General features: G+C 47.4%; 1 protein-coding gene across 1 annotated transcript; it reads right to left on the bottom strand.

Moving 5' to 3' along the window:
* Nucleotides 1-9,292: 9,292 nt before the first annotated feature.
* Nucleotides 9,293-21,861, bottom strand: TMEM79 (transmembrane protein 79). The gene is made up of 4 exons (XM_070950930.1): nucleotides 21,781-21,861; nucleotides 17,050-17,912; nucleotides 13,379-13,592; nucleotides 9,293-9,654 (listed from the first exon to the last, which is right to left on the bottom strand). The coding sequence occupies exons 2-4, from the start codon at nucleotides 17,765-17,767 to the stop codon at nucleotides 9,438-9,440; spliced, it is 1,149 nt and encodes a 382-aa protein (XP_070807031.1). The 5' UTR covers nucleotides 17,768-17,912; nucleotides 21,781-21,861; the 3' UTR covers nucleotides 9,293-9,437.
* Nucleotides 21,862-26,673: the final 4,812 nt, after the last annotated feature.

Here is a 26,673-nt window from a genome sequence, read left to right as displayed (position 1 = left end):
CAGGCTGCCAGATGTCCTGGTCTCAGACAATGGCCCACAACTAACTTCCAAGGCCATGGAAGAGTTCCTGGCGGGACAGGGCATCCGCCATGCCCTCACCGCATTTTACAGGCCAGCCGGAAATGGTCAAGCGGAACTCATGGTGAGACTCACCAAGGAGATGCTCACCAAGATGGGTCCGGGCGACTGGCAAGAGAGGATCGACAACTTCCTCCTAACACAGCACATCACCCCGCATGCCACCACCAGGAAGAGTCCAGCTGAGCTACTGATGGGCAGACGCCTGAGGTCACCCCTGGACCGGCTGCACCCCCAGTACAACCCCGAGGTGACAGCAACGGCCAGCCAGCCGCTCCGCGCCTTCGCCATAGGAGACCCGGTGTTTGCACTAAACTTCAATGGCTCTCCAAAGTGGCTAAAGGGGAGAATAGAGAGCACAACTAGCCCGAAGTCCTACCGAGTCGAGCTAGAAGATGGACAGGTCTGTACACGTCACATCGACCAGCTCCGGAAAAGGTGGAGGGGATCGGAAGGAAACCAGCCTGACGAGGTAGGCCTGCAACACCCCGGCGAGGTAGGCCTGCAACACCCCGGCGAGGCAGGCCTACAACACCCCGGCGAGGTAGACCTGTGACACCCCGATGAGGTGGGCCTACCACGCCCAGGCGAGGCAGACCACTGACACCCCGACGAGGCCGGCCAAGCACATTACCATGCGCTAACCCATCGGCGATCCAGAGCGGTAGACCGGGACCTGCAGCATCTGGGATGGCAACATTGTGTGTGCATGCGTTTGGGTTTTCCCCTTTCTTTCCTTTTCACGACTTTTTGATTTTATGCTCTGTGCCTTTCCTAACTCCGCCCCCCCCCTTCCTGCCCAACTCTTATGAGCTTCACCTGGCTGTGAACAAGAGACTTTGGATAGCTAAGGTACACCAAGGGACCCGGGGTGGGCTTCAAAAACTTTACAAGGGGTTCTCTGCCCGGTTGCTGAGTGGGCGTAGCCATGGTGGGCGTGGCCTAGTCTGCCTCCTGCACTACGGTGGGAGGGGTGTTTTTGTCCTCCCCGGGCTCCGGAGGCTTTTCTTGAGCCTCCGGAAGGGCGAAAACAGTTTCCCCAGGCTCCAGAGGCCCTCTGGAGGCCGGAAACAGGCCCGTTTCTGGCCTTCTCGAACTTCCGGTAGGCCCGTTTTTCGCCCTCCCCGAGCCTCCGGGCGTGCTTTGCACTTCCTGCATCCAAAACGGGCCACGTGGCCACTCCTGGGAGGGATGGGGTGGGCGGGGCCAGCCAGGAGTGGGATGGGGGGAGGGGTTCTCTGAACTGCACAGAATCTTAGCTAGAGGTTCTCCCGAACCCCCAGCAGCCCATCCCTGCAAGGGGCTATGAATATAGTGAGAGGAGAGAGAGAGAGATGGAATGAGACTGGCATATATATATATGTATAATTATGCCAGTCTCATTCTATATCTATTTATCTACCTATCTATCTATCTCTATCATCTATCTATAGGGAGATCCACAGGTAGAATGGCCGGGGCCCCAGTGCCCAGGGAACCAAACAGGCCCCTGGGGGTAGGGCCGTGGTTGGTGTCCCAGCCAGGGGTGGGTTCTAATTTTTTTTACTATCGGTTCTGTGGGCGTGGCTTATTTTGTGGGTGTGGTTTGGAGGTCATGTGACTAGGTGGATGTGGCTAGCTGGTCAGAGTCATTTCTGGAAGGTCCTCGCACTTACGACCAGTCCTCGCACTTACGACCCGACTCATTTGTTTGCTTTTAACACTAATCAGCTGTAGGACGGCCCTTTGAAGCCCCGCGGCAAGAATTTAAACAGTTTTTTTCCCTCTAGTCATCAGCTGGGACTCAGGAGGCAGCAATAGATTGGGGGTGGGACCAAATAAAAAGTAAGAATAACGTGGGGGGATGGGAGGGCGGGGGAGGAGAACCGGTTCGGTGACATCATATCGTCACCGCTACCGGCTCGGCCGAACCAGACCAAACCGGGAGGAACCCACCACTGGTCCCGGCCACCCTGGGTGTGTGTGTGTGTGTGTGCTGCTGCTGACCAGCTTATCCCAGCATGTGGGCTCGCTGCTGCCTCGTGGGGATCAGTCTGGGGATCGGTCTCGCTGGGGTGGAGGTGGCCCTAAGGGGAGGGCTGGCTGCTCTGGCCACCACAACCGGGCTCGGGCTCCAATGGACACCAGGAGTGGCTGGGTTAGGTGGAATCTTGGCTTCAGCCTGCAGCTCCACGCTGCTCATTTCTGTCTGGTTCAACCTCCCTCAGTTGCTCTACCGACACGCTGCGGTTAGCAGCCAGATACCTCCACTTGGCGTCTTCATCCCACTCCGCCATCCTCTTTGCTCTCCCCCTTGGTGTTTGGGCAAGTGAAGTCCTAGGGAGAAGTATAATATTCCAAAAATGCTCACCTTCTCCTGGTTATTTGCCCAAAGTTACAAATCTGGCTTTCCTGCATAATATTCCAGAAATACTCACTGTCTCCTGGTTATCGGGCAAAAGTCACTAATCTGGCTGTCCTGTTTATTATTCCCAAAAATAGTCACCGTATCCTAGTTATTATTGGCCCAAAGTCAGTAACCTGGCTGTCTTGTAAAGTATTCAGAAATACTCACCCTCTCCTGGTTATTGTCCCAAAGTCACAAACCTGCCTTTCCTGTACAATATTCCAAAAATACTCACCCTCTCCTGGTTATTGGTCCAAAGTCACGAACCTGCCTTTCCTGTACAATATTCCAAAAATACTCACCCTTTCCTGGTTATTGGTTCAAAATCACGAACCTGCCTTTCCTGTACAATATTCCAAAAATACTCACCCACCTGGTTATTTTTCTAAAGTCACAAACCTGGTTTTCCTGTATAATATTACAAAAATACTCACCCTCTCCTGGTTATTGGTCCAAAGTCATGAACCTGCCTTTCTTGTATAATATTCCAAAAACACTCACCCTCCTGGTTATTTTTCTAATGTCACAAACCTGCCTTTCCTGTAAATATTCCAAAAATACTCACCCTTTTCTGGTTATTGGTCCAAAGTCACGAACCTGCCTTTCTTGTATAATATTCCAAAAACACTCACCCTCCTGGTTATTTTTCTAATGTCACAAACCTGGCTTTCCTGTAAATATTCCAAAAATACTCACCGTCTCCTGGTTGTGGTCCCAAAGTCCAGAGTGCTGCAGGAGGCCGTCCAGGCAGAAAACGGGACAGACCCCCCCCCCATGCCCCATTTTGGCCTCCAGAGTGCTGCAGGAGGCTGTCCTTGACACAGAAGGTTATAAAAGGGAGGAAAGGTAAAATATTTTACCTTTCAGGCTTGCTGGATTCTGCTCATATAGCCTGTGTCAATAATTTATAATTCTAGTCTTCCTATGGAGTCAGTTTCTTGATCGGGTCTCTCTCATAGGGTGATCCAGTAGATCAAATAAGTATTAAAAAAACAAAATCACCGAAATGTACGCATCTCTATTTTTATAAGTGTAGTAGCTGATAACCCAGCATTGCCCGGATATTTTATTCATCCCAATCCTGTATTAGACAGGAAAAGGAATGAATTATATGTATAGTGTCAAATCAAAGTAATTTTATTCACAGTCTTTTAAAAGTATACAAATTATAAAGTGAAATGTTTCAGAAATTCACTATAATATTAATTTAACATAAAACTTGATTATGAACAACATTTTTAGTTTCTCCTCCAGGAGCCAAGAATAAATAAATTCATGGGTGAACCCACCCTTGAACAAACAACATAATGTTGTCCTCTCATAGTGACGTCAAGGGCTACGAGAGCTTTCTTGTGAGCCATGGTGCATTCATCCCATACGATTAATTTACATGTCTTGACCTCCTGAAGAGGCGTTGGCAAGAGCAACTTCTCCCTGAGTCCTGACTTCTGTGAGAATTAAATTAGTTACAAATGTTTTCCCTGTGCCCCCAGAAGCATCAAGTAAATGATACCACCTTGTTGTTTTGGTAACTGATCCATGATCATTTGGTATGCTTTTTTTCTGATCTTGATTTAGAAGTGGCTTCTTGTCCGCGATATATGCACTATGCTGTTCGATATTGTAGTTCTTTTCTCTATTGTAATCTGCCTGAAGTACGTCAGGTCGGTCTCGTAGTGGTGCAGGCAAGCCGAGTTGCGTTAATGTTTTATTGATCATGGCCATACATTTGTCCTCAAAAATAATCAAAGCATTGTTGAAAATGTCCGGACCAAACATAATTTCTAACGTTGGATTTTCCCTCTTACTAGAGGGAGCCCCCTTGTGGAGTATGGTAAAGCCATTACTATGGCAACTCCAATGTGCTATACAGTAGAAGCAGTGGTGAAATCCAAAATCTCCTGTGCACTGCTTGGTAAGTCCAAGCATGGGTTAATTTCAGTCTGTTATGACCTCACTGAGTTGGAATTTCTTTGGCCATGCCCTCCTTCTTCTGGCCGAGCCTCAGTTTTTTCAACTCAGTCTGAAAGAAAAACTTGTTTGAGTTGGTTCCTTTAAATAAATTAAATAAAAATTAGGAAATTGGCTATTTTTTTTTAAAAAAATGTTTATTTAAAGATACAAACAGAACAAAACAAGTAATAACAAGACATACAAAACATATAAACAAAAAAAGAAGTCAGGTATAATCTTATCAAAGTTATCACAACTGTAGTCTGTTATATGATTCTCATTTGCATATTTGACTTCTCCCTAATTGAGTCTTTTACATTGTGTCTAAACTTTTTTAGGTCACTATTGGCCTAAATTAACTAATTTGTATTTCTATATCTTTCTTAGGTTCCACTGGCTACCTCCTAGTCCTGTTTTTTCCTTTTCCTATCTTCCAACCAAGTTTACCACTTATCCCATACTAAATAGTATTCATGTTCCTCTTTATCTTGGAGTTCCTTGTGAGTCTGTCCATTTCTGCACATTCCATGATTTTACTAATTACTCTCTCTTCACTTGGTATGTCATTACTCTTCCAATTTTGTGCAAAAATTATATGTGCTGCTGTTGTTATGTGGATTATTAAGTATTTTATTTCCTTTTCATATTGTCCAGATATAATGCCTAATAGGAAGGTTTTCTGGCCTCATTTCTATTCTGTGTTGTGTGATTTGTTCTATTTGTGTTCTGATCATTCGCCAATATTGTTTTGCTTTTGGGCAGGTCCACCATGTATGATAGAAGGTTCCTTTGTGTAGCTTACACTTCCAGTATGTTGGAGATGTGTTGGGGAACATTTTTGCCAGCCTGGCCGGGGGAAGGTGCCACCTATAAAACATTTTGAGCAGGTTCTTCTTGTAGGGTACAGACATTGTCAATTTGTAATTTGTTGTCCATAGTTTTTCCCATTTATCCCATTTATCTAATTCGATGTTATGGCCGAAGTTCTTTGCCCAGCTTAACATGTTGTCTTTAACCACCTCCTCTTCTAATTTGTATACTCGTAGATAGTTATAAACTTTTTTTATCAATTTGTCCTGCGGTCCTTGTAAAATTTTGTCTAGTTCATTTTGGCCTTTTTGGAATTCAAATTGGGTCAAATCTTTCTGATATCTTGATTTTATTTGTAGGTAGGGACACCAGTCGATGTATTAGTATTTCGGTGTTCATCATCCATCTCTTCTTCTTCTGATATCCTTTCCAGATTACTTTATTTCATTATTTCTATTTCTTCTAGGTCTTTCCTGAGATCTGTTGACATCCAGGTCATATCTATTCTGGACCAAGATAGGTGTGGATTGGAATAGAAAGTGTACTGTTTTTTATCTTTATTTATTTCCTTCCACGCATCCTGGAGGCAAAATTCCTGCACCAAGGAAATTGGCTACTTTTAACTTATCTTCAACTAAACGTAATTAGAGCCTCTAAATTGGATTGGGAGTGGCGAAAACGGAGCACAGAGAGTGATTAGTGCTGCAGACTCTGCAAACAGCGTTTTGATCACTGGGGCGGCCGCCATTACCGCATGGCGCAGATCGCGCTGGAATTCATTCCTGGACATCTGGAAGGCATCGCCGGCACCTGGGAAGTCCGAGGCTTCAGTTTCCCTGCATTTTGAGAGCTGCTGGAGAGCAGAAGGCCGGAGGAAAGCGTGCTGATCATGGGGCCAGTAGCCACCATTTTGTGGGCGGCGGCCATTTCGTAGCAGCACACAACGCAGCAGATTTCTGGAAAAATTGACCAGCTGGGCAGTTCTGGAGGCCTGACCATTGAAGAAAATCGTGGCCACGCAAGTAAAAACCGTTTCGTCGGTTTATAAAGCATTATTTGAGTGATTGATTGCCATGTTGCTGGGAGCAAGCCCTGCTAACACCTGAAGTGTCTGGTCATTGTTGCTGCTACTTGTAATCATAACCTAACAAACCATTTCGCTGGTTTGGGTGTGATTTGAACTCTGATCTGCGCAGTGAGTAAGTCTTTCAGCCTTTATTCTCTTGTGGGTTCTAAAGCCTTTTTTCAAGGTTAGATACGACTAATAGCAGTGATTCTGAAGATTCCCAATATCAGGCTGATTGTCCTGTCCTTAAAAAGCCCAGATTAAGATCTGGCAAGGCTTCTGTTCCCACTCAAGCCAAATCTTCCACATTCCTCAACTGTGGCTGCTGAGAAAGATGCACTGAGGAGATGTTCTGTCCCAGTCTCTCTCTCTCACACACACACAAACAGTCAGCCAGGAGTTAATAAAACCAGCAGTCAGGAATTCCTTTGAGATAACAGAATTGGCAGCAACCCAGCAACCCAACCCTTTACTCAAAAAGGGAGGTTTTTCTCCTCCGTCGGATAAACCAAAATAAATCCACAAAGAAGAGGGGGTCTGGAGCAAAATTCCAAGGTCAGACCTAGGGCAATTGTTTGTAAGACCCATGCGTCCATGGTGGTATCCCGCCACTGGTGGCAAACCAATATAGTCTGCTGCCAATCAGGATTTGAGCCCATGAGTAATTTGGAACAGTGGTAGGGGCATCCCCCTGAACCTCTGTAAGGCCGCCTTGACTGCGATTGTCGAGATCTGTCTCGAAATCCTGATCTATCTTGCGCTCTGTCCCCCCCCCCCAGGGAAGTATTGCCTGTGATACTGGGAGGTGGGGAATCCCACCTCCGTGGTCCAAAAGGACTGCCTACGGTAATAAGGGGTAGACCGTCTATCAGTTCTCCTAGTCTCTGAGGAAGAACCTCAGAAAGAGTTTCTCCAAACAGCTGGCTTTCCTTAAAGGGTGCTGCAGCCAAGCGCCACTTGGACATTGTGTCTGCTTGCCACTGGCAAGTATACCAAGTTTGGTTGAAATTGCTCGAGGCATTCCAGAGTTATGCTGGAACACACACACACACACACACACACACACACACACACACACACACAGAGCAAGCCATTTTTATACATACAGATAAAACCTTGTGTGCAGAGGTGTGGTCCCATGTCACATCCACCATGACCATGCCCACCCCACACATGTCCCCCACACCCCGGCGCTCCAAGGTCAAACACAACCCTGATATTCTAGTCCAACCCCGTGCTCAAGTACGGCGGTCTATGACAACAGCTGTCTGATCTCTTCTTCAAAACCTCCAGTGATGGAGCACCCCAACTCTTGGACACAAACTGTTACATTAATTAATTGTTCACATGGTCAGGAAATTTCTCCAGGTTGGATCTACCTCCGAGGAATTTCAAGCCATTGCTTCTTGTCTTGCCCTCAGGCACTTTGGAGAATACGTTTACGAAGGATTCTGATAATATCATTTTATTAAACTTATCAGCCGTACAAAATACGACGACAATAAAAATAGTAGGATCAAGGAAGAAAAAAAAGTGGGGGACTTGTAACTTCAGACTCCTTTCAGAACAGTAGAGTGAACATCATAATAATGCTTTGCTGTAGCCCCAGCTTTACATACATTACTTTACATGCCCGTTCTCTAACCAAAAACAATATACATGCAGTAAATCCCCGAATCAAAGATTCACAAAGTCCAGAAGCGGTTTCCAGAGATAAATGATGTTAGACGTATTCTTCTCTTCGATAGTAAGGCATTTAATTTGGCCATATCTGCTAGTCTTGTTGCTAGTTTTTCCAATCATTCTTCCATTGTAGAAACAGTTTAGGAAGGATTCCGAGAAATTGGAAGAGGTTCAGAAAAGGTCGCGGGGAATGAGCAGGAAAATGGAAGCGAAGACAACCCAATTTACATAGAACATGGAATCCTAGGCTGGACGGGACCTCGGAGGTCTTCTAGTCCAACCCTCTGCTCAGGCCAAGAGTCTTCTCAGACAAACGGCTGTCCGGATTATTTTTGAAAGCCTCCAGCAATGGAGCATCTGCAATCCTAGGAGAGAAGTTGTTCCATCCATCGAATGTCTTCCAGTGTTTGAGGGACTGTCACAAAGAAGAGGGGGTTGATTATTAATTAACAATTACTGTATTTTTTCAGACTATTATATGCACTTTTTTGTCTCCCAAAAGGGGGTGAAAGTCTGTGCATCTTATAGACCGAATATTGCCAAAACCCCGCCCACTCACTGGCCTTTTTTGGTCCTTTGCACGCCCCGTTTTTGGGCCTTTTTTTGGCCCGTTTCCAAGGCTTTTTTTCAGCCCGTTTCCGAGGCTTTTTTCAGCCTGTTTTTGAGGCTTTTTTCAGCCTGTTTTTGAGGCCTTTTTCAGCAGGGTTTTTTTTTTTTTAATTTTCAAAAAAAAAAAGCCCCCCCCCCCAAAAGCCTCAAAAACAGGCTGAAAAAAGTCATGGAAAAAGGGCCTGAAAAAGCTGAAAAAAAGGCGCCAAAATGGGGCATGCGGAGGACAAAAAACAGCGGGTGGATGGAGTTTCGGCAATATTCGAGCTATAAATTGCACAAACTTTCACCCCCTTTTGGGAGACAAAAAAGTGTGTCTTATAGTCCAAAAAAATACAGTAATTGTTAATTAATAATCAAACCCCTCTTCTTTGTGACAGCCCCTCAAATACTGGAAGACAGCCAGCATGTCTCCCCGAATTCTCCTCTTCGATTGGGGGGATGTATTGAATTTCGTGGAAAATATTGAAGGGAATATGGAATGTGCCAGCCCACCTCCCATCTCTAAAGAGAGAAGAAGGACCAGATTTGGCTTCTTTCCTTCCAAGAACAGAAGATGGCTTCCAGTGGTAGGAAGGCACCCAGATAAAGATCAGAAAGGACTTCTAAATAAGCTGGCCGAGGCTCCAAGGGTGCAGAGCAGAGATGGGATTCTCTCCAAGGAGTTGAGCTGAGGTCGGCCAGTCTTCTCAACTGGGATGCTTTCACTGGTCTGGACAGAGGCGGGGTGAGACTACATGACCTCGGGGAGGCTCCTCCAAATTCTACAGTCGGCCAAGGGTGGAAATGAGCCCAGCAACGGTTCAGAAAGAGAAGACTGGGATATTCCTTGGCTTGGGGCTCTGCTCGGCTTCACCCCCAGTACCAGGGCCTGGAGACGTCCAACTCCTTTTCCTTCTTCAACGGAGAAGCCGCCTTGGGACTCCTCACGGCAAACATGTTCTCCGTGTCCAGCAGAAACATGCTGTAGAGGTTGAAGAGCAACATGGCGACCAAGGGGAAGAAGGTCAGGCCAAATCCAAAGCCTCGGAACGAGCGGCCCATGGCGTACGCCAGCCAGTAGAGAAGCCTAAAAGGGTGAGAAAGAAAAATGGTCAAAATGGCAGCCATGATGGTGGGATCCAAGCGTCACATCCGTTGCGTCCTTGTGGGTATCCCATTAAAATTCCAGCCCTTGCTTGCATTTCACAGGAACAATTCCAGTTAACAGATAACCGAATAAGAATAAGAGAGTCGGGACCTTGGAGGTCTTCTAGTCCAACCCTCTGCTCAAGCTGGAGACTCTATACTTGTGATGACGAACCCAGGGGTGGGTTCTAAATTTTTTTTACTACCGGTTCTGTGGGCGTGGCCAACTTTTTTTTTTTAATCTTAAGAGGTTGCAGAAAAAAATGCTTTGAAAATCCTCTGCGGATCAGGCAACTCAGCTGGGATCATCAGAGGCTATTCAAAGCATTTTTTTACCACCTCTTCGGCTGAAGAGGTTGCAGAAAACAATGCTTTGAAAAGCCTCTGCCGTTCAGGCAACTCAGCTGGGATCATCAGAGGCTTTTCAAAGCATTTTTTTTTACCACCTCTTGGTGGTAGAAAAAATACTTTGAAAAGCCTCTGACGATCCCAGCTGAGCCACGTGATCATCAGAGGCTTTTTTTTTTTACTTTTAAAAGCATTTTTTGGCCGAAGAAGTTGTAGAAAAATGCTTTTAAAAGTAAAAAAAAAAAAAAGACGCCTCTGATGAGGTGGGCGGGTTAAGCGAGCGGCGACTGGGCTGGGGACCGGTTCAGGGGCGTGGCCAGCCAATGTTATTACCGGTTCTCGGAACTACTACAAATTTTTACTACCGGTTCTTGTGAACCGGTGCAAACCGGGAGCAGCCGCCCAGTCCGCGTGCACACGCCAGGAAGATGAACTTCCGGTAGGTCCATTTTTTGCCCTCCCTGAGTCTCTGTGCACACTGTGCACTTTCCTGCATCCAAAACAGGCCAGGTGGGGACTCTTGGGAGCGGTGGCTCGAGATGGGCAGGAGGGGTGGGTTCTAAATTTTTTTACTACCGGTTCTGTGGGCATGGTTTATTTTGTCGGGGTGGCTTGGGGGGTAATGTGACTGGGTGGGTGTGGCCAACTTTTTTTTTTTTACTTTTAAAAGCATTTTTCGACAACCTTAAGAGATTGCAGAAAAAATTGCTTTGAAAAGCCTCTGCCGATCAGCTGAGATCGTCAGAGGCTTTTCAAAGCATTTTTTTTACCACCCCTTCGGCTGAAGAGGTTGTAGAAAAAATGCTTTGAAAAGCCTCTGACAATCCCAGCTGAGCCATGGGATCATCAGAGGCTTTTTTTTTAACTTTTAACAACATTTTTTCGGCCAAAGAGGTAAAAGTAAAAAAAAAAAAAAAAAGCCTCTGATGAGGTGGGCGGGGTAAGTGAGCGGGGACCGGGCCGGGGACCGGTTCGGGGGTGTGGCCAGCCAATGTTATTACCGGTTCTCGGAACTACTACAAATTTTTACTACCGGTTCTTGCGAACCAGTGTGAACCAGGAGCAACCCACCACTGGTGGGGAGGGCCAGCCAAGAGTGGGATTTGTGGGTTCTCCAAACTGCACAGAATCTTCGCTAGAGTTTCTCACAAACCCCCATCAGGACATGCCTGCTCTTCTCTAAATCCAGGAACCCCTCCCTCATATCTGCACAGCGGTTGCATAACACTAACTTCAATGTAAAATCGCAATGGAGATTTCCCAACAGGCTGGGAAATTCCGGAAATTGAAATCCACCCTTCTGCAAGTTGCCAAAGTTGGGAAACTTTGGTCCAGCCACTACATGTATCTGATGAATGGTGTTGCAGCTCACAAAAGAATACACCCAGTTATAAAATCTGAATTAGAAAAAAAAAAATGCCAGCAGACTCCCATCGGATTCTTCTTGCCACCAAAAACGGCTGCCCATTCGCCTTTCAGCACCCCAAATATATATATAAATATATAAGGAGCTTGGCTGTGTTCTGATTGGGTGGAGGTGTCTTCTGATTGGTTGGGGGTTTGGCTGTGCTCTGATTGGATGGGGGGTTGGCTGTGCTCTGATTGGCTGGGTGTGTGTTTTGTTTAGGTGGGGGCTTGATTGTGTTCAGGTTAGTTTGAGTAGCAGGGGGATTTGAGCTGGTGAGCTGTGTTGCTGTTGTTTGGCTTCGTGTTCGTGGCCGTGCCACCTCTTCATGGTGGGTGTCAGTCTGGGCTCCCACCCAATCAGTTCACACCCCCAGTGGCAGTTAAAAGGAAGAAACAGCTGCGATCACACACATTGCTCCTAGAAGCACGAAACCAAAAACACCAGCCTGAAGATGACGAATGAGATTTTGTCGAAACATTGCCAAGAAACCTCCAATTTTATGCGGTAGAAAACCGAATAACCAAAGACCTACATACAAACACCCGCGAAAACCTCAGAAAACATATATATATATTAAAAGGCTTTTAATATATTAAAAAACTTCCTAAACCAACTGTACCGTCAACAGGATGGAGGTTTCCCAACAATCGGTTTTTTTCAATCTTAAAATAAAATTTAAAAAAACCAGGAGCCTGCTGACATATTTGTCTGATGAACACATTTCAATACATTTTTGTCTGTCAAAATTGGCCCCTTGAAGAGGGGTGGGACTTCAACTCCCAGAATTCCCCAGCCAGCCTGTTTTAAACATATTAGAACTTCAACCTAAGTCAGGGGTGGGCAACTCTGGCCCTTTTACAACCTGTGGACTTGAACTCCCAGAATTCCTGAGACAGCCAAGCTGGCTAAGGAATTCTGGGAGTTGAAATCCACAGGTCATAAAGGGGCCATATTTGCCCACCCCTGGTCTAAGCAGCTCAGGCTGGCTGGGGAATTCTGGGAGTTGAAGAACCACCTTTCTTCAAGGGGCGATGGTTGAAAAACAAGGTTAAACGATGGATGAATAACAAGAGTTGGAAGGGACCTCGGAGGTCTTCTAGTCCAATCGTGTGATGACTTGGGACAAGGCATGAAAGTCACACAGCCAGCTGAGAGTTCAAACTCCCCTTTCCCATGTTTTTGGCAAGTCCCCAAGCAAAGCATGTACACACACACACACACACACACACACACACACACACACATATAAAGAGAGAGAGAGAGCAGCCTCTGACTGCCCAGTGCAGCAAAGCAAAGGAACAGAGAAAGGAGTCCATGAACCAAGGAACAAACAATGAGTCCATAAAGTAAGGAACAAGCCCAAGTCCACGAAGTCAGGAAGAAGCAATCAGTGTTGCAAATTCCAAATGTCTGTACCGGCACACCCAACTCTACCAATTCAGTGTTTGTTCCCGATAAATTCTCCCCACAGTGTTTCCTTAAATCTCAGTCCCTGGGTGTGCCTTGTGAAGAAGGGCGGGGCGCTCTCCTCCCAAATCATCAGGTCGGCCTGCGCTGTTCCCACCTTCTCTCCACTCTCCATGCTTGGGGATCAGGAGGGGGCTGTCTTTGCTGCCAGAGCTCTTGTCGCTTCTTGTGTCCACTGCTTACTCTCTCTCGGTCATCCTGCCCCTGTTCCTCCCTGCCTACAAGCTGTCCTAATCCTGAGGGGCCCTAGGCTGCCTCAGCCTGCTCTTCCCCACACACCAACGAAACCGCCCACCCCATCTCCATCAGCTCCAACTCCGGCTCCTCCTCTGCAGATTCAGGCTCCGACAAGGGCATGAAACCCGCTGCTCAAGAAGGAGACTCTACCAGGCAAATGGATCCAACCCAGAGGAAGGATCCAGAAGTGAGAGGAGAGACTTACCGTGAGATGGCAAAAAGGCCCGTCAGCAGCGGGATCAGCTTGAGCCCTTCCTGGGACAGGTAGGTGGAAAGGACAGCGATGTTGAAGAAATAAAGAATGAAGAGGTCGACCGACTGGGAGACGAAATGCCGATGGATCTCCACCTCCCGGCTCAGCTCCTCAAAAGGCTGCAGGGAGGAGGCACAAAGGCGGGACACCCCGTAAACCATCATCCCTGCAGGGGGAAGAGGGACAGGAGGAAGGGGTCAAGAAAGGCTGGCTCAGAGGGGACCTGATTGAATCATAGAGCTGGAAGGGACCTTGGAGGTCTTGTAGTCCAACCCCCTGCTCAAGCAGGAGATCTTATAACTCTGATGGTGAACCTATGGCATGCGTGCCACAGATGGCATGCATAGCCATATCAATGGGCATGCAAGCTCAGCTCCGGCATGCATGCGTGTGTTGGCCAGCTGATTTTCGGGCCTTTTGGGCCCACCAGAAGTAGGGAAACAGGCTGTTTCCTGCCTCCAGAGGGCCTCGGGGGTTGGTGGGGAAGGCCTGTTTTTTTGCTGGCCCCAGCCTCCAGAGCCTCTCTAGGAGTCTGGGGAGGGCGAAAACGGCCTCCCCCCCTCACAGGAGGCCCTCCGGAGGCCCGAAATGGCCATTTGCCAACTTCCGGTGGGACCGGAAGTTGGCAAACGGGCCGTTTCTGGCCTCCAGAGGGCCTCCGGAGGGATGGAGAAGGCTGTTTTCACCCTCCCCAGACTCCTAGAAAGTCTCTGGAGCCAGGTGAGAGAGAAAAACGGGCCTACTGGGCCATCACATGCCAGGAGCAGGGAGAGCGGGGGCAGGGTCATGCACACATGCGCAGGGGCGGGACGCATAGAATTATGGTTGTGGACATGTGCGTGACTCCCACCCCCCCGCTCTCCCTCCTTCTAGCATGTGATGACAAAAAGGTTAGCCATCACTGTCTTATAACATGCCAGTCAAATGGCTGTCCAATCCCTTCTTAAAAGCCTTCAGTGATGGGGCAACCCACAATTTCCAAAGGCAAGCCATTCCACTGATTGTCCTCACTGTCAGAAAATTTCTCTTTAGTTCTAGGTTGCTTCTCCCCTTGATTAGTTTCCATCTGTTACTTCTTACCCTGCATTCAGGGGCTTTTGTTCCTTGTGGCAGCCCCTCAAATATTGGAAGATGATATCAGGTCACCCCCTGGTCCTTCTCTTTTTTTTTTTTTTTTAATTTGATTTATATGCCGCCCTTCTCCGAAGACTCAGGGCGGCTTACAATGTGCTCAGCAATAGCCTTCATCCTTTTGTATATTTATACAAAGTCAGCTTATTGCCCCCACAAACTGGGTCCTCATTTCACCTACCTTAGAAAGGATGGAAGGCTGAGTCAACCTTGAGCCTTGGCGAGATTCGAACCCTGCAGTAATTGCAGGCAGCTGGTCTTAATAAGCTTAATAAGAGGGTGCCTTAAACCCCTGTACTACCAAGGCTCTTATCTTTGTTAGGCTAAACATACCTAGTTCCCTTAAGCCATTCATCTTTTGATTTAGCCTTCAGACTACCAAGGCAGTGGTGAGATGCTATCGGTTCGTGTGAATTGGTAGTGGTGGCAGCGCATGGTTCGGCAAACCGGCAGTGGCGGCAGTGCGAGGCTCCACCCACCTGCCCGGACGTCATTACTTCCTGGTTTTAACCAGGAAGTAACCTGTTTTTGACCCTCTGTGCATGCACAGAAGGCTTTGTGTATGCACGGAGGGTCCAAAATTGCATGTGACGATAGTGCGGCGTGCCTACTTCCGAACCGTTAGGGAAGGTGAGTAGATTTCACCCCTGTCCCCAAGGAGATAATTCTGTACCTGAGGCAGAATTCCGAACGATTTGGGGACAATTCCCATCATCTTTAAGGAAGGTCTGACTAGATTAGATTAGGTTAGATTAGATTAGATTAGATTAGATTAGATTAGATTAGATTAGATTAGATTAGATTAGATTAGTTAACAAAATCACAAATGAGTAGGTGATAAGCCGCCTGGGAAAACAAAGGGAAATAATCAAAGCCATTAGAGTATTTTGGACATGTGATGCAACACTCAGAAAAATACGACGTCCTTCACTTCATCCTCCAGGGAAAGACTGAAGGCAAACGAGGCCCAGGCAGAAGAAGAACATCATGGCTTCAAAACCTAAGGGGCTGGTTTGGACAAAATTCAGCAGCACTTTTTCATACGGCTGTTGACAAAAATAGGATTGCCAACATGATCGCCAATGTCCGATGATGGACATGGCACAAGAAGAATAAGAATAGAATAGAATAGAATAGAATAGAATAGAATAGAATAGAATAGAATAGAATAGAATAGAATAGAATAGAATAGAATTAATTATAGAATATAATTATAGAATATAATGTTAATATAGAATATAATATATAAATGGAGGGAGGGAGGGCCTGGGAGGAGCCAAATGTCTAACTTAACAACAGAAATGTTGAGCTCAATTGTGGTTGTAAGTCGAGGACTATCTGTACTACGATCATTAACTGAGACATGGTTGTTCAGTGAATCTGGCTTCCTGCATTGTCTCTGCTTGTGGGAAGCCAGCTGGAAAAGTCGCAAAGAGCGATTCACATGACCCTGGGACATTGCAGCCGTCGTAAATGGTTGAGGAGTTCATTGGATTTTTATATTTGGGGCTTTTATTTTGCCCGGAGTCACTGAGTTGGGCAGCCATACAAATTTTCCAAATAAATAAATAAATAAAGGGGAATATCTGGAAAATAGCCCAACCGGCACTTGGTTGTAGAATTTATAGCTGGCTTTCCTGGTGGCCAAAGATGGCAAGATGGCCAGCATCACGATGCGTTCAGTACGGCAATTATTGGGGGGGGGGGTTATTATTTTATTTTTATTTTTTTTTGCTTTTTTGGGGACTTCGCGTGCAGATTTCCTGGCTCGTGGAGCGCTTCAACGGAGTCTCTCTGTTAGGAAATGCCTATTGTCTAACTAGTTGGTCAGGCAATATATAAACTATCAATACATGTTTGTCAAAAGGTATTATATTGCTTTAAGACTGTATTGCATCATTCTGTATCCTGATTGGCTAAGGTCTGTAGCCAATGTACTTAAGGGGAAGCCTGAATCATGGCTTGAGAACACTATACCATTTTATCTGCTTATTTGCAGTTACTCTCTACCTGATCTCTCTGAAAGATCACTGTTTGATTATTGCTACTTGTTGCTTTCTACTATTTATTGAATGTTTTAATACTGAACTTGTTCCTGTTTGAAACTCGAGAAGAACTGTTTTATTGTGTAATGACAACAACTGATAAGAAGACTTTGTACTTGGAATATCCCTGAATTGATATTTTAACTTATCGCCTTATCTGTGTATGACTTGGCTTGTTATTGGACTTTGCTTTACTTTCTTCTAAAAGTAAAAGACTACCACAACTCAGTGTGTCAGTATATTAACTGTGGTCATTCACTCTCAGCCGCTTTCATGTGCATACTCAAGGGGTACTCTGCTCAATAACCCATAACATCAGTTATGAGCCAAAAATATCCTTAACAATCTCGCCAGCCCTGAGGAATGAATGTAGGGGACTCTGTGCTGACGATGAATGTCAGCTTCCCCTGCCTGGCACCTTCTCCATGGCAAGCAGACTCCGCTCACCTAAAATGATGGGGAAAGTGGCGAACACCCCGCAGCGCAGTGTGTATACCAGCCGGGCGCTCATGCTCTCCATGATGGGCACATCGAAAGGCAGGAAGACGTAGGCGCTGTAGATCAAGCCCGGGAAGATGATCAAAGCGGTAGTCATGGAAGCCACGGCTTTGAGGTTGACCGAGTTGCAACAGCCCTTCGTCCGGCAACACGGGTTCTGGAACGGCTCCCCGGCAGGATCGGGGAAGTCATGCGAACAGCCCGAGCAGCCTCGGTCGAGGAAGGGGTGCTGGTCGGGGTCGCCCTTCTCCTCCTGGCACGGTGCCCTGTCCTGCGGTGGCACTTCCAGCTGCCACGCCTGCTTCTTGTGGCTCCTGGGACGGCGTTCGATGCAGAGGGGGTCGATGGGGACGAAGGCATGGGCTGCCACGGCGGGCATCCCACTATACTCGTCGTCCTCCAGAGGCTTCAGGAAAGCTTGATGGTCCATGCTGGAGCCCAACGCAGCTGCCTTCATGCTCCCTTCCGGGCTCGGCCGGGCGTCCGTCTCCAAAACCCCAAGCATCTCGCCTGCTACGTCTTGTTGGGCTCGGTCCCAGGGCAAAGTTGCCTCAGGGTCATTCGAACTCGGCTCCTGGGTGTGAGGCTGGGCCAGCTGGGCAGCAGGGGACGAGTCCTTCCCCAGGGGCACCATCGCCAAATCTTCTGAAGGAACAACGGACGACATCTTCAAGTGTTTTAGAAAAAGTTTGTTCTGTATCTGTTGAGCTTTTTTCTGCTAAATCTTTGCAGTCTCCATCCCTTCTTCCCCAGAATGGGAGGAGGCTCTGGGAAAAAAAAATCACAGGATGTGCTGCGGCCGGTTCTCGGTGCTGCAAAAGGGATGGAAAAATATAAATAAATTGGTTTGGAGACAGCCAAGGGATACAGAGAGGGTGGCTCTGAGGCCTTCCTGCTGAACAAAAGTCTGCAAGAAGCAGCAAAAAGGAAAAATTTTCATGATTAGGGAGCTGGACACTAAAACATATGAAGAAAGTCTACAGGAATTGGGTAGGTCTAGTTTAATGTTCTACTGGTTAATTGTTCTCACTGTCAGGAAGTTTCTCCTTCGTTCCAGGTTGCTTCTCTCCTTGATTACTTTCAATCTATTGTTCCTTGTCCTGCCCTCTGGAGCTTTGGAGAAGAATTTGACCCTCACTTCTTTGTGGCAGATATTGGGACACTGCTATCATGTCCCCCCTAGTCCTTCTTTTCATTAAACTAGACATACCCAATTCCAGCAACTGTTCTTTGTATGTTTTAGCCTCCAGCCCCCTCATCATCTTTGTTGCTCTTCTCTGCACTCTTTCTAGAGTCTCAACAATTTTTTTACATCATGGCGACCAAAACTGGATGCCGTATTCCAAGTGTGGCCTTCCCAAAGCATTATAAAGTGGTATTAACACTTCCCGTGATCTTGATTCTATCCCTCTGTTGATGCAGCCCAGAACTGTGTTGGCTTTTTTGGCAGCTGCAGCACACGGCTGGCTCCTATCTAAATGGTTGTCCACTAGGACTCCAAGATCCCTCTCACAGTTACTGCTATTGAGCCAAGTACCACCTATCCCAGTCATGGCTAACCTTTTTGTTGTCGCGTGCCAAAAGTGAGGGGAGTGCGGAGGGGGGGGTGACACGCGCATGTGCCCACACCGTAATTCAATGTGCCCCGTGTATGTGCGCAACTCCCCCGCGTTCCCCCCCGCTTTTGGCATGTGATGGCACGGTGGACACGGTAGGCCCGTTTTTTCGCCCTCCCCAGGCTCCAGAGGCTTTCTTGGAGCCTGGGGAGGGCGAAAAATGGGCCTTCCTTACCCCCCACTCCTGGAGGCCCTCCAGAGGTCGGAAACAGCCTGTTTCCTGGCTTCCGGTAGGCCCGGAAGGCCTGAAAATCAGCTGGCCGGCTCGCGCATGTACGCTGGAGCTGAGCTAGGGCAATGCTCGCGTGCCCACTGATATGGCTTTGCGTGCCACAGGTTCGCCATCACGGGCCTATCCTATACCTGTGCATTTGGTTTTTTCTTGCCTAAATGTAGAACCTCACTTTTCTCACCCTTGAATTTCATTTTGTTAGATAGCGCCCCATTTTTCAAGTCTGTCAAAATCCTTCTGTATCTTCAGCCCAGGGTGGATTTGATTTACATCGAGTTGATTTAAATCACTAGTAAAAAGGCTTGATTTAAATCAACTCAATTTAAATCGTAATTTTTAAAGAGCAACTGTCATCTCTGCTACTCCTTTGACCCACTGTTGACTCACCGACAGTCCCGGTGTTGCAGAATATACAGCCTCGTGCTACATAACTAAGCTCCATTTCAGGCTGAATAAACTAAATTATTTATGTATCTTAAATAGAAAACGATCTTATGAAAGATTTTTACCCCAAAAGTTTTTTATTAAAATAAATTCAATAAAAATAAAAAAAATCCAATTTAAATAAAAAAAATCCGATTTAAATCAAAAGAATCTGATTTTTTTGATTTTTTTTAAAAAAATCATTGATTTTTATCCACCCTGCTTCAGCCTGCCTTCTAGGGTGTTGGCTGGAAGTCCAGTTGTCTTAAAATAACTGTGGCTGAGAAACACTCAAGTATAAATTACAGTGTATTGTTACTGTGCTTTAGGTTAGGTTAGATGCTTGTTAATTTAATAACCATGTTGGTTAATTCCTTGGCAATGATATTAAAGGGGTTTGTCATCGATGTCTAGGGAGATTCTCAGCCATCCAGGTCGTGGTGGTCTCAAAGTGTTTTTTTTCCCCCAAGAGGCAACTAGGCCTAAGCAGAGGGTTGGACTAGAAGACCTCCAAGGTCCCTTCAACTCTGTTATTCTGTTTACTTTCTGGTTTTTCTTTGAAGATGTTTCGCTTCTCATCCAAGAAGCTTCTTCAGCTCTGACTGGTTGGTGGGGAAGGGAAGGATTGATACTCCTTGCAGACAGCTGGTCATTTGCATCCTTTTAGAGGTTTGTCGAGGCCACTTGGAGGTTACTCTGTATCCTCAGATAAATCTGTGTCCTCAGGTAAAAGGGTCCTTCCACACCCCATTTGCACTACTCAGGTGACCCTGAGGACACAGAGAAACCTCCAAGTGGCCTCAACGACCCTCTAAAAGGATGCAAATGACCAGCCGTCTGCAAGGAGTACCAATCCTTCCATTCCCCACCATCCAGTCAGAGTTGAAGAAGCTTCTTGAATGAGAAGAGAAACGTCTTCAAAGAAAAACCAGAAAGTCCAGTTGCCTCTGGGAAAAAAAGCACCTTTGGTTTGTCACAGGTTTCTTTTGAGATGTTTTTTTTCAACTTCCACATCCAAATAATAAGCCAGTTTTTGGCCCTTATCTTCATTTCGATATCCAACAGAATTTGCCTCCTGCTATAAAAACCAAGAGGGCCGTAACCGCTCCTTTGTCAAACCTAGTAACACGTTTTATTAAACTGACCCAAGTTTTATAAGCTTCACTCTACTTCATCAAATGTGATTTCCTGCTACTGGTTGGTAGGCTAACCCGCCTCTCCTCCTATAACTTAACTGTTGTAGAATAGGGTTAAACTTTTCCATCAATTAGGATTTACTTCATTAGATGTGCAGAGTGTTACTTTAAGTTGCTCGACTTCATAATTCTGGATCTGTTTGTGTTTATACACAAAGGCACAAAAATGTCAAGGTTTATTACGGTATGTAGCATGTCGCACCAACCTATCCATGGTATCTTAAACGTAGATTAGTTGCCTGCGTGCATCCAGCCACATCCAATTGTGGCTTATTTATGCTAAGCATGGCTAAGCAAACTACATAAAGTAGGAATCCAGACAAACTACTATTAAGGAACTCTGTTCTGGCCTAACATGATGTGCAAACAAGCTGTCGTGGTTACATTTTTTTAAAAAAAATATCCATTATATGTGAACCCAACACAGAAAAAGAAGCAAAAAGTTAAGTTGTGTAGCAAAATGCAGCAAACCCAACTGACTGCAATTGAAGAAAGTAACTATACAACTACACACCAGTGTAGTATTTCAGCTCCCCTCCTCACCAGGTTGGGGGGGGAGCAGTGAAGGTACAGATAGTCCTTGATTTATGACCACAATTGATCCCCCAACGTTTATGTGGCTAAGTGAAAAGTTATGCCCCATTTTACGACTTTCCTTGCTGTGTTTGTTTTAAGTGAATCGCTGCCGTTGTTAAGTGAGTCACACAGTTGTTAAGTGAATCTGGCTTCCCCATCGACTTGGCTTGACAAGAAGGTCACAAAAGCGGATTGCGTGACTCAGGGAGACGCTGCGCCCGTCATAAATACAAGTCAGTTGCCAAGCGTCCGAATTTTGATCCCACGAATCGCGAAGATGGTCATAAGTGTGAAAAAATGTTCATAAGTCTTTTTTTTTTTCAGCAGCGGCGCAACTTCGAAAAGTCACTAAATGAACTTTAGTGTAAGTCGAGGACTACCTGTATTTCAGTTGGGTTTACACACTTAACTTGGCTACTGGATCAACCAACTTTCTGGATTTGCACAACACACGGAACGATTCACGCTAAAACGACGTGAATCAGCGGTGTCACACCAGGCTGAGCGGCCAAAAAAAGCCAAGCAGGCAGAAACCCAACCGGTTGAGCCCCAGGAAGGATCTGACGGCATTTAGGAGGAAAAACCAGAAGAAAAGTGTGAGAGAAGCCAAATTAAAGTTGCTGGTTAGAAAACTTACCGGGGAGATGGAGAGAAATCCTGGGTCCTTTACCTGGTTCTCTTTTCTCACACCTTGCACGCTCGCTTTTTCACCCCGGGATGTATGTGTGTGTGGAGGGGGGTGGGAAAGGGGGAATAAACCGGAGCGGCTTTAGGTGCCAGGAACTCCCCGCCCGGGCAGCTCTTCCGCAAGTTTGTCAAGTGCGCAACTTCGATTTTCTAGCTTTTTGTCCTTTGGACTCCCAAACCTGTTTGACCAGCCCAGGTGGAGTCCCTGGTAAGAGCTGCGGGGGCCGGTCGGCTGAGCCTGGCCCGCCCGGTTTCTGAGTTGGGAAAACATACACAAACACACACATACTCACAGAGAGAGAGAAGAGAGAGAGGAACAGACAGAGGAAGAGAGAGAGACACACACACAGACACACAGGGAGAGAGAGGAACAGACAGAGGAAAAGAGACACAGAGAGAGGGAGAGAGGAAGACACACACACACACACACACAGACAGGGTGAGAGGAACAGACAGGAAGAGAGACACACAGAGAGAGACAGACACACAGAGACACACTGAGGGAGACACACACACACACACACACACACACACACACAGAGAAAGAGCGAGAGAGAGGAACAGACAGAGGAAGAGAGAGACACACATACACAAACAGAGAGGGAGAGAGAGAGATACACACAGGGAGAGAGGAACAGACAGAGGGAGAGAGACAGACAGACAGACACACACACACACACTCACTCACAGAGAGAGAAGAGAGAGAGGAAGAGAGAGACACACAGAGACACACACACACAAACAGAGAGAGAGGAAGAGACACAGACACAGACAGGGAGAGAGGAACAGACAGGAAGAGAGACACACAGACACACAAACACACACTGAGGGAGAGAGACACACACATACACTCAGAGAAAGAGCGAGAGGAACAGACAGGAAGAGAGACACACAGAGAAAGAGACACACACACAAACAGAGAGAGAGACAGAGAGGAAGAGAGAGACACACACACACAGGGAGAGAGAGGAACAGACAGAGGAAGAGAGGCAATCAGAGAGAGACACACAAACACACACAGAAAAAGAGAGGAAGAGACACACAAACAGAGAGAAAGAGAGAAACACAGAGACACACACAGGGAGAGAGAGGAACAGACAGAGGAAGACACACACAGAGAGAGAGAGGAAGACACACACAGACACACACTGAGGAAGAGAGAGACACACACTCAGAGAAAGAGCGAGAGAGAGGAACAGACAGAGGAAGAGAGAGACACAGAAAGAGACATACACACACACACACACACAAATAGAGAGAGAGTGGAAGAGAGACAAACACACACAGGGCGGCCGCTGGTGCTTTAGATCGGGTCGTGCCTTTGCGGCCTCTGACCCGGCGCCGAATCGGCCCAGCTCCTTGGTTCTCCGAGGAGCTGAGGGAGATGAAGCGCCGGAAAAGACGCCTAGAGAGTAGTTGGAGGGCTAGTCGTTCTGGATCTGACCGAACACTAGTTAGGTCTTATATCAAGACCTACTTAGTGGCGATAAAAGCGGCAAAGTGTAATTACTTCTCCGCTCTTATCGCATCGGCAGATAATCACCCAGCCACCTTGTTTAGGGTGATCCGCTCCCTTCTCCATCTGGGAGCGCGGGAAGACCCCTTGCAAGGGCGCGCTGAGGATTTTGCATGTTATCTGCACGATAAAATCGCTCAGATTCGGGACGGCTTGGACTCTGACTGGGTGGGTTCAGGCGATGTGTCTGAGGCGGGTCTTGAGAATGTCATCTGGGAGGAGTTCGATCCTGTGACTCCCGAGGACGTGGACAGGTTGCTGGGGAGATTGAACGCAACCACATGTTTATTGGACCCGTGTCCCTCCTGGCTGGTGCTGGCTACCTGGGAGGTTACACGAGTCTGGCTCCAGAGGATCATTAATGCTTCTCTGAGTGAGGGTGTCTTACCTCCCGCCTTGAAAGAGGCGGTGGTGAGGCCCCTCCTCAAGAAGCCTTCTCTGGATCCGGCTGTTTTGGCAAACTACCGTCCTATCTCCAACCTTTGCTTTGTGTCGAAGGTTGTCGAGAGTGTGGTTGCGCGACAGCTCCCACAGTACCTGGATGAAGCTGTCTATCTGGATCCGTTCCAGTCCAGCTTCAGGCCTGGGTACAGCACGGAAACGGCATTGGTCGCGTTGGTTGATGATCTCTGGAGGGCTCAGGACAGGGGTTGTTCCTCTGTCCTGGTCCTATTAGATCTCTCAGCGGCTTTTGATACCATCGACCATGGTATCATGCTGCACCGGCTAGAGGGGTTGGGAGTGGGAGGCACCGTTTTACGGTGGTTCTCCTCTTATCTCTCTGACCGGTCGCAGTCCGTGTTGGCAGGGGGGCAGAGGTCGACCCCGAGGCACCTTGTTTGTGGGGTGCCGCAAGGGTCAGTCCTCTCGCCTCTCCTGTTCAACATTTATGTGAAGCCGCTGGGTGAGATCATCCGTGGATTTCGGGTGCGATGCCATCTGTACGCTGATGATACTCAGCTGTACATCTCCAGCCCAGACCACCCCAACGATGCCCTTGAAGTGATGTCCCGGTGCCTGGAGGCCGTGCAGGTCTGGATGGGGAGGAACAGGCTTCGACTCAACCCTTCCAAGACCGAGTGGCTGTGGATGCCGGCGTCCCGATATAGTCAGCTGGTGCCAACTCTGGCTATTGGGGGCGAGTCAGTGGCCCCCACGGAGAGGGCTCGCAACTTGGGCGTCCTCCTGGATGCACAGCTGTCTTTAGAAGAACATATGACGAGGGGGGCTTTTTATCAGGTTTGCCTGATACGCCAGTTGCGTCCCTTTCTGGATCGGGACTGCCTATGCACGGTCACTCATGCCCTCGTCACCTCTCGCCTGGACTACTGCAATGCTCTCTACATGGGGCTCCCCTTGAGGAGCACTCGGAAGCTCCAGCTGGTCCAGAATGCGGCTGCATGGGTAATTTTGGGAGCGACTTGGTGCTCCCATGTGACACCTTGCCTGCGCGAGCTGCACTGGCTCCCGGTGGTCTTCCGGGTGCGCTTCAAGGTATTGGTTCTCACCTTTAAAGTGCTCCATGGCTTAGGGCCCGGCTATTTGCGAGACCACCTTCTGCCACCGATAACCTCCCACCGGCCAATTCGGTCCCACAGAGAGGGCCTCCTTAGGGTGCCGTCGGTCAAGCAATGCCGACTGACGACCCCCAGGGGGAGAGCCTTCTCTGTGGGGGCACCCGCCCTCTGGAATGAGCTACCCCCAGGAATACGACTAATCCCGGACCTCCGGACCTTCCGTCGAGCTTTGAAGACCTTCCTATTCCAGCAAGCTGGGCTGGCTTAAAATTTTAAAAGGGTTATTTTAAGGGTAATGGGTTTTAAACATTTCGGGAAGCCAATTGGATTTAATTCTGTTTTAAATTATTTTAAATTTTGTATTGTATGTATTTTAATCTGGCTGTGCACCGCCCTGAGTCCTTCGGGAGAAGGGCGGTATACAAATCTAAATAATAAATAAATAAATAAACAAATAAACACAGAGGAAGAGTCAGAGAGAGAGAGAGAGAGAGAGAGAGAGAGAGAGAGAGAGAAAGAGAGAGAGAGAGAGAGACATACAAACACACACAGAGGGAGAGAGACACACACACAGATACACAGAGGAACAGACACACACACTCTCATACAAAGACAGACCTACATAGAGTGAGAGGGAGAAACACAAAGATACACATACAAAGACACACACAGAGACACATTCACATGGGTGGGGGGAGAGAGAGAGAGAAAAAGACAGACAAGGAGACACACACACACAGATACCGGCAGACACACAGAAACATACAAACAGGGAGGGAGACACACACAGAAACCGGGGGAGGGGAGGGGGGGGAGAGAAAGACACACACACACACACACACCAGAAGAGAGACAGACAGACAAATGGGGGCAGGGGGGAGAGAGGAACACACACACACACACAATCAAAGACACACACACACTCCAGGAGACAGACAAACTTAGAGGGGAGAGAGAGAGAGAGAGAGAGAGAGGGAAAGACACACAGATAGACACAGAAACACAAACATACAGAGGGAGGGAAACACAGAGACGGATACAGGCAGACAAACACAAAAATGGGGGAGAGGAGACACACACACACACACAGAAGGAGAAATACACACACACATACACACTCCCCCTCATTCCCCCGCCCCAAAGGCATGCAGGCCCATTAACCCAAAGGCCTTATTTGCAACCTGTGTGCTCCCCGCCTGTCTCAGCCCAGGTTCGCCACTAGAGGGCAGCGCAGGTGTTGCTCTAACTTTCAGATGTGTGTGCATTGTGTAACCGTAACAGAGTCGGAAGGGACCTTGGGGGTCATCTAGTTCAACCCCCTGCTCACGCAGGAGAACCTCTACTAGGGATTCGAACCGCCGAACTGCTGACCTTTCTGATCGGCAAGCTCAGCATCTTAGCCCCTGAGCCACCTAGCCAGGCTAAATTTATTTAAATTTATTTAAAACTCTGGCACTCCTCCACTCCAGACCAAGAAAAGATGAACTGTTCATGTTAGGTTTGGCGGGTTATTGATTTGACAGGCAGTCCTCGGCTTACGACCACAATTCAGCCCAAAATTTCTGTCACTGAGCAAGGCAGTTGTTGAGTGAGTTTTGCCCCGTTTTACGATCTTTCTCGCCACAGTTGTTAAGTGAATCACGGCAGTTAAGTTAGTAACCCAGTTGTTAAGTGAATCTGGCTTCCCCAGTGACGGTTGCAAAAGGGGAATCAGATGACCTCAGGACACTGCGACCGTCATAAATATGAGTCAGTTGCCGAGCGTCTGAGTTTTGATCAGGTGACCATGGGGAGGCTGCAACAGTTGTAA

The sequence above is a fragment of the Pituophis catenifer genome, unplaced genomic scaffold, assembly GCF_029215685.1.
Source record: "Pituophis catenifer annectens isolate HBS135680 unplaced genomic scaffold, rPitCat1.0.hap2 SCAF_10, whole genome shotgun sequence".
Taxonomy (NCBI): domain Eukaryota; kingdom Metazoa; phylum Chordata; class Lepidosauria; order Squamata; family Colubridae; genus Pituophis; species Pituophis catenifer.
The sequence above is the reverse complement of the archived record's forward strand: the minus strand, read 5'-3'. Positions and strand labels throughout refer to the sequence as shown.

What these genes read in the sequence shown, in the direction of transcription:
- TMEM79 (XM_070950930.1), bottom strand. Translation starts at nt 17,767, where the DNA reads ATGTCGTCCGTTGTTCCTTCAGAAGATTTGGCGATGGTGCCCCTGGGG. An exon ending in CACTTTCCCCATCATTTTAG is followed by an intron (nt 13,593 to 17,049) that starts GTGAGCGGAGTC and finishes TTCCCCCTGCAG; the next exon opens with GGATGATGGTTTACGGGGTG. An exon ending in GGCCTTTTTGCCATCTCACG is followed by an intron (nt 9,655 to 13,378) that starts GTAAGTCTCTCC and finishes TCACCCTTTTAG; the next exon opens with GCTTCTCTACTGGCTGGCGT.